The 8,427-nt window shown below is 42.8% G+C and overlaps 1 protein-coding gene across 1 annotated transcript; it reads left to right on the top strand.

Moving 5' to 3' along the window:
• Positions 1-18: 18 nt before the first annotated feature.
• On the top strand, positions 19-8,097 carry ypel3 (yippee like 3). Its single transcript, XM_003225039.4, has 5 exons — positions 19-207; positions 3,911-4,095; positions 5,616-5,659; positions 7,069-7,177; positions 7,573-8,097. Exons 2-5 carry the CDS (start codon positions 3,979-3,981, stop codon positions 7,660-7,662), a joined length of 360 nt encoding a protein of 119 aa, XP_003225087.1. The 5' UTR covers positions 19-207; positions 3,911-3,978; the 3' UTR covers positions 7,663-8,097.
• Positions 8,098-8,427: the final 330 nt, after the last annotated feature.

Here is an 8,427-nt window from a genome sequence, read left to right as displayed (position 1 = left end):
TTTCTCAGCTCTGGTTTGTAAACAAGAGGAAGTCTAGACTTCCAGCTGGAGCTTGTTTTCTGGGGGGCTGCAAGACTCCCAGAGGGGTATCTCCCCACCCAAAAAAGGCCAACCTTGAACCCTCTGACCCTCACCTTCTCAGCCTTGGGAGAGCGAAGAGGCGTCATCCAAAGAAGGGGAACACCTTGGACATTTCTCTCCTGCCAGGTGAGATATTAGAGTGGGTGGGCTCAAATCCATGGGAGCATAGACCACAATGAGTCTGTATGGCACCCCAAGACTTGAGGAGGATGTCTCTTGTAAGAGATGCATTAATGCAGCTGTGGGCAAACTTTGGCCCTCCAGGTGTTTTGGACTTCAACTCCCACCATTCCTAACAGCCGGTAGGCTGTTAGGAATGGTGGGAGTTGAAGTCCAAAACACCTGGAGGGCCAAAGTTTGCCCACGGCTGCAGTGGGCAACTGGGTGTCTTGCAGTAAAATCTATAATCCGATCTATAATCCGCAAGTGACAAATGGGGTTGTTGAATAACAAGGGATGGCATGCATCCCAGCAAGCAATTATTTTGTTCATTTTGACAGCACAGGTTGGTCATACTCCTTGCATATACCCACTACATAAATGGTCTTTGTTGTATGAGAATCAAGACTGGATCTTTCTCCAAATGGAACAATATGTTCATTTTCATGTCAGAGAGAAAAAAGATCTGGACAAAGACTATGATTTCCAATTGAGAATACTATCGTGCCCCTTACCGTCTTGACCATCCTGTGCAATTGTTTGTTTCTAGGCGAGATTGCCAGCAAAATACTGGTCGGAGGCACAGAGCCAAACCCCACAAATCATAACTCTGGATTTGTTTATGAAAGGAGGGTGATTTAGACCATATTTTTATAGCCTGTAACAGTAAATATACCACCAATATTTCCCAGAATCCAGGAGACAAAGATTATGTCTGAGATCTGATGGAAGATACTGTGGTTTTTTTTCTAGCTGTTTTGGTACACAACAAGTCTTATCTTAACAGACAACACAATTGGGTAAAAAATATCTGAAGCAGGGAAACATACTTCATATATTTTCATATTCTGAATTTTCTATGTTAATATTTCATTAAAATTATATAAACAGACATTTGTGCAAACATCAGTGGATTTAATATTAACTGGGAAGTGACAAAGTTAGCATCTTTTCCAGCAATGCTTAGCTTTTGATTATAGCTCACTGAATAGATCTCCTGTCATATCTATTTGACAAAGAACCGAAGTTTACAAGCATTCAGACCCTATCTTTAAAAACTGTGTCAACCAAATATCTCCCCCTTCTCTAATTGTACCTTAAAGTTTTCTTATTTAATAGATAAGGACCAAAGACTATGACATATAAATGATAATTTTTGCAACCTAAGAACAGAAAACTAAGATATTTTATGTAGCTTGGCTTGCTTCCCATTCAAGGCCCATCTCTTTCTCATGGGTCCTTCCCCTAAAATCTATTAATCCATGTAAATACATACTATATGCTAAAAGAAATAGTAGCATGATGTAGACTGTTTAAAAAATTATGTAGTTTTCTTGAGAACCAGGTCTCTTAAATTTCACATCCCACTATTTCTTTGTTTCTACAAGATAAACATTGATAATTTATGTTCAAGTTTTCTGCAAAACAGAGCCAAGCTATATTAAATATATAAATTCTGCAGCATGTTGATATAAGCACAGCAATTTTTGTGCTAAAAACCAAGAGTCCGGGGTCAAAATCTATTCTACAGCCTCATAGGGGACTGAATAGCCATTTTATAGAACTGTTGTGTTGAAGGCATCTTAAGACAATTGCTTCTCACACTGTGGACTATGGGATTAAAATCTGGTATATTTTCTGTCATACAGAGAAAGATTATATTGTCTGGTGGAAATACTGTTTAAAGTACATTATGCTTTTCTTCTTATTTCGAATGATCTACTAGGCAAAGAGAATTTACATTTGTTCCATAGTCTTATTCTCCACTAAACTAGCAACCACACAGTCATGCTCTCTCTCAGAAATACAATGCCTCCATATTAAGGGAGCTAACGTAGTAGCCAGTGTGTTTCCATTGTCTGCTGGGCAATCCTGTATTTTGCATGGAAGTGTATCTAAGTTACCACAGATACACATTAACATTATGCTCTCAAATGTAATGAGGAGCAAAATTTTTTTTGCAAATTGTTCAATAGCTGTTGTGGCATTCTATTTTTCACACAGCATTTTGTTAATTTGCTGAAATAGGAATAAGTCATGTTTTGCTACAAATCTTCAAAAAGCTACTTCTGTTTTTTGACTGGTCTCTGTTAACTTGTCATGCCTTGCCTTTCTTTCACCTTTATTGTTAAATGTCCCCCTTGTTCATCTCAGCCTTTATCTGGCCTGTAGCTACTGGTCTCTTATCAAGCTCCAGAAGCAGATAAACAGAAGGCCATCGTGAAAATGTTTCAAGGGGAAAGAGCATGGAACAACAGACGCTATTTTACACTTAGATAGGGAGAATCAGAGCTATAACTTGCATTGATAGAGGCGATATATCAAATATGCAGGACACTGGGTCTTTTGCATGAGAGCGCCCCTTCAGATGCTCCCCGCTACCCTAAATTCGCTTCCTGTATTTTTCCTTTGCAGATGCATAGAGTCTCAGCCTCCATTTTCTCTAGCATTTCCCTGCCTCTAGGGCTGGCGGGTTTGTTTCTCTTTCAAGGAACTGTTTTTTCCCTCCCCCATCGCACTTCCTTTTGCAAAGCAAACCTCAGTCCCTCCTCCTTGCCCAGGGCTCTCCATTTGCGTGACTCCCCTTCCCCAAGAAATGGTCCCCAGGCTTTCTGAAGCAGCCACCTCTTCCCTGCACGGTTGCTGTCCCCTCCCCTTCTTGGCCTCCCCTCCTTCCATCCGTCCATCTGTGGCCTGCTTTGTGTCTATCTCCTCCTTCCACATCCAGCTGGAATTTGCAGGCTCCTTTGCCCTCAAATCTCCAAATGTGCCTTCTACTACACAACTCCCTCTGTTCTGCATTTAGGCATGCCCTTTACTGCCATCCATCCCTTCGATCCTTTCTGAGTCATCTCCTTTCTCCACGCTTTAATAGCTATCCCCTACATTACTTTCTACGCTCATTGCATGATACCCATTTATTACTCCCGCCATCTTCCCAAAAGGCCGAATGTCTTCTAACATTCATTGTTCAGCTGTTTCTCTCTTCCCTCCCTCAGACATATGGTCATTATTCCTTCTGCATATTTTTTGCCTCCTACCCTACTCACCCTTTGAGCTTTAAATCATAGCATTCCAAGTCCTGACTGTGAAAGAGAGATAAACTAGGCAAGGTGGGTGGTAGTTAATTCCAAACAGGAACAATAGACACAGGCAAAAGGGAAAGATGGCAAGGGATGAAAGCTTTGTTTTAAATCGTTGACCATGTGCCAGAGCCTCTTGGATGCTCTGATAGAGATAGAAATGAAAGTAACGGAAAGCCCAGAGCTCCTGGGTTCTCCAATAATGAAATCCAACTGTTGTGGCAGATGGCACTCACAGCTTCAGACCTATTAGAAAGGGGAAGAGGTCACTAACAGAAACTTCTTCAGAAGGGGAGGTGTATTAGAGCTGGGAGGCTTGGGTTCTATTCCTGGTAAGGCTGTTTCATCACAAGGCAAGCAGCCCTGACCTACATCTCGGGGTTAATGACAGGTTGAGCCTTTGAGAAATTGCTTAGGGAGGAGAAGCACGTGGTACTATTTTTTTAAAGATGCCAGACTGGTTAGATAGAACTTGACTAGCTCCCAGAACAAAAACAAAGCCCTTAACTCCCATACAAACATTCCCGCTCATGCCAGCTTGTCTGTGTTTTGGTAACAGTTCTCTCTTGACTTGCTCTTTTCATCAGGCTTTTGAGGACCGTTCAGTTCTTCACACCCCTCCTGTGGCTTCTTCCCCTTGTGCAACCCCACCACAATGGTGAGGCTGTCCAAACCCAAAACCTTCCAAGCCTATCTGGACAACTGCCACCGACGCTACAGCTGTGTGCACTGCAGGGCCCACCTGGCCAACCACGACGATCTCATCTCCAAGGTAAATGGCAGGGAATAATGGGACATCCTTGGTGAGCTGCCATAGAGATGTTTACAGCTTCAGAAGGAGAGGCTGGTGCTCTTTCTTACTCAGATTATTCTTAAAAAGGAGAAGTAAAAAGCAAAGCGGGTAAAGAAAAAGCAGAAACAAAGGGAAGTCCTGCTTGCTTGATGACATTACTTCACTCATAAGATTCTTATTGTGTATCATTATGCTTGTGCAATGTTTACTTTTGCTTGTACTCAGCAACCCGAATGCATAGGTTGCTTGATAATACTTCCTTATAACCAAAAGTCAGACTGAGATATTTTACATGCAGACAAATTAATATTCTTTTTCTGACGGGGAGGGAAATGCTTCCTCAACCCAAACACAGATACAGGGTCATTGCATGTTTCAAACACTATTACCATTTCAAAATGATGGACTTCAGTCCTAAACTACAGCAGTCCATCCTTGCCACTGCTTAAATCTTATACTGGGGAAATTGCCAAGATTTACCTCCCAGCAGGTAAGTAGAAGTATTGGCCTGGGAGTTTTCCCTTGGTGACTAATTCAATTAAAATCTCAGAAGAGAAAGGGTTGCTGGCTGCTGACTTTGTTACCCGGATGAGTTGCCATTAAACACAGAGGAACTATTAGTAGGGCTATTTAGCATAACAGGAATGGGAGTATTGGAAATGGGAGGAAGCAGTGGAAACAGATAAACGCAGAAGCTAGAGCAGCTGTAAAGGTGTAAGTATCATTGGGGGAGCGTATTGTCCCTTAGTAAAAACTCTGCCCCAGTGAAATACTCCTTCGCTCCTCAAATTTCCAGCATTGCAGTTGAATATTTATAAATACAGGTTAGGCATCCAAAGAAGGGAGGCATAGTTACTATTTCCTAAGTATACCAAGGAAATGAGAACACAGTTATCAAGGAAATGAGAACACAGCCAATAGAAGAGTTCTAGGTCTCAACAGCTGTCAAAGTCTCACTCTGCAATGCTATAAATTTGGGGACTGATAGAAAATGCAACTCGGGGTGCAGAATTCTTATTCAGGGGAATGCCCACATCTTGTCTAGCCATAGCTACTCCTCTGATGAACTGGCTTTTCCAGGCCTAACCTTTCTTCCTAAGGGCCCTGCCAAGTCTTGCCTCGCCATACCCACCCTACCGTTAAGAGATACTGCACGGTCAACAAGTTAGAGCTCCTGGCTGATTAATCATTAAATAATGTTCAGCTTGTATAGATGGGGTGTGTCTGAAAGCGAGCCAGAGAACAAACAAGGAAATGCAGAAAGCAGCTGAGACTCCAGGGCTTGAGGACTATCAACTGGGGCCAAGATTGGGGAGTCAAGACAGCAAAGATTGGGATATAAGATTGTATTTTTGTTGTAAGACAAGGAATCCTGAAACTAAAGTAAGAAAGGCAGATGAGGACGCATTTCAAGATTTCTTTCTGTTTGCTGTGATAAACTACAGTGCTCCTAAAACATCATTTTCTTGACTTTTTTTCTTGTCTCCTTGTCATTACAGTCTTTTCAAGGAAGTCAAGGCCGGGCATATTTATTCAACTCTGTGTAAGTATCATAAGGGGGTCAAACTCTGTTTAAAAGACAGCGACACAGCGGGTTGAGACAGTAGCATTTAAGTTCTAGTCTAACCTTGCTGTGAGCTCTGGTTCAGTGATTCTTAACCTTTTTTAGACCAACCCCGTCCCAGGAATCTGATGAAAGCTCTCTCACTAGAAGCATTTAAACACATTTTCCAAAGTGACAGAAAGTAAGCTAAAGAAAAAATCAGTCTCTCCTCCACACATCCAGTTAATGCACCCCTTGAAGACCAGATTAGGCTCCCAAGAATCTATAGTCCACATGTTAGGGACCTCTGCTCTATGTTAGAACTATGTCCTGGTGCTCATTGAGGTGGAGAAATAATGTCTGAACTGTACACACTAGCACTACAGACTAACATGACTTACGTATACCTTCATAAAAAAAGATTTAGATATTAGTAAGAACATATCACAGATTCCCTCTAATGCCATAGTTCTCTAATGCACTCCAGGTGGTCTATAATCGCATCTGTAGTAGGGAGATACTTATATTGAACCTCACCATATCCATGCACATATTCCCCATATTTATGGGGGAGGTATGAAAGGAAAAATGCAATAACATTGAGGTGGTTGGAGCCCCTAGTAGCGCAATAATAATATTATAATAATTAATAATTTTATTCTTATACCCCGCCCATCTCCCCGAAGGGACTTGGGGCGGCTTACATGGGGCCAAGCCCAGTCAACAACAATAAAATAACACCATAAAGCAGATTAAAAACAATGAAAACCAGTCATAAAAATTCACATATAAGGACAAAAGGTAAAATCTAGATAAAATCAGGAGAAACCTGATAAACAATAGGTTAAACCCTGGTGCCAGCAGGACTGCTGACCGACAGGTTGGCAGTTCGAATCCAGGGAGAGCAGGTGTGCTCCATCTGTCAGCTCCAGCTCCCCCATGCGGGGACATGAGAGAAGCCTCCCACAAGGATAGTAAAACATCAAAACATCTGGGTGTCCTCTGGGCAACATCCTTGCAGACGGCCAATTTTCTCACACCTGAAGTGACTTGCAGTTTTTCAAGTCACTCCTGACACACACAAAAAATTGTAGTGGTTATAGTTACCTGTGTGATCAAGAAGCCTGGTAAGTCAGGATTCCTAACTGCATGGACCTTTGTAACTTTATTTGAATAGCCTTAACATTCAAACTCCCTGTCAACAGGAAGGCCGGGTTTGTCATGTTCACCAGACAGGAATGGGATACTTGTTATGTAAACAAAAGTGCAGAACCTTTGCCCAAACATGCATGGATTGAGGCCCATCATTGATCAAAAGTCAAGATGGAACTCAGATAACAAATGCTGGACATTATCAAAAGAAAGTGACACATTTCTTCTCTGTTCTGCTTTTCCTTGACTCCATATAGAGTGAATGTTGGATGCGGCCCAGCAGAAGAACGGGTTCTGCTGACAGGTCTCCATGCTGTGGCCGATATATACTGTGAAAACTGCAAGACCACGCTGGGATGGAAATACGTGAGTCTTTGACTGGCCTCCCTTCCCTTCCCAGAGACGGCATGTGCAGGAGGAATGGGTGGGCAAACCACCATAGATTGTATAACTACTCCTGACATTTCTGGTTCCCATAATCTGCCAAAAGTGGACAATCTCCACATGGGAAGACAAGATAATGGGGGTAAAGAAACAGCCGGGGAACCATTGTGGCAGTTGGGGAAGGGGATGTGTGTTGTAAGACCATTAATTAGGCAATTTACAAAAATGTGGAGATTGGATGCTTCAGTGATCTGGTAGTGTCCCTAGAGACTACAAAATGGATCCCAATGAGTCACAAATGGCCCACCAGTCACAATTTTCCCATATCAAATTCACAGCACTTATTCTACAACCTCTTGTGTTATCTCATTCTGCAGGAGCAAGCTTTTGAGACCAGCCAGAAATACAAGGAGGGAAAATACATCATTGAACTCAACCACATGATCAAGGATAATGGCTGGGATTGAAACAAACAAAACGGAATCCCACCACCTTTGGACAACTACATGTAGGGTGGAGCATAAGAAAGGACAATTTACACCAAACCTGCCTCTGCCTTTCCAACCAATGGGCTGCCATCCAAATCACCTCTAGATGCTGCTTCTGAGTTGTGAAGGAGGAGGCGGGCCTTCTGCCGGGCGGCAACACTCCTGGCTCAGAGATGCCACGGCGGCCGCGTGGCCGTGCACCAGGAGACACCTAGGCCAGGGGCAGCGTGCAAGCGGGATTGCGGGGAGGGGGGCACAGTGTGGGGGGTGTTGTACAGAGAGAGGAGCCTGCATTGACACAAGAAATATCAGAGGGCAAATGTACAGTGGAAAAGGGGGGGAAGGGGTTGAGTTGTACAGTATTTGTGAGTTTGTGTGAGTAAATGTATTATATAAATAAAAGCATTGAAGTGATTTGAGATTTTCTTGCAGTGGGGGCTCTAAAAGTGGAAGTAGTAGACATTGTGTGCAAAGAAGCTGCAATTTACTCCAGGCCTGGCAGAGTTTTGTTTCTGGCCATTTTAATTATTTCTGGGATTTCTAAGTAATTTTTAAGTACAGTCATGTCTGACTCTGGGGGTTGGTGCTCATCTCCATTTCTAATCCAAAGAGCGGGCGTTGTCCATAGACACCTCCAAGGTCATGTGGCCAGCATGACTGCATGGAGCACCGTTATCTTCCCACCGGAGCAGTACCTATTGATCTACTCAATTGGCATGTTTTTGAACTGCTAGGTTGGCAGAA

This window comes from Anolis carolinensis, chromosome 6 (genome assembly GCF_035594765.1).
Source record: "Anolis carolinensis isolate JA03-04 chromosome 6, rAnoCar3.1.pri, whole genome shotgun sequence".
Classification (NCBI taxonomy): Eukaryota; Metazoa; Chordata; class Lepidosauria; order Squamata; family Dactyloidae; genus Anolis; species Anolis carolinensis.
The sequence above is the reverse complement of the archived record's forward strand: the minus strand, read 5'-3'. Positions and strand labels throughout refer to the sequence as shown.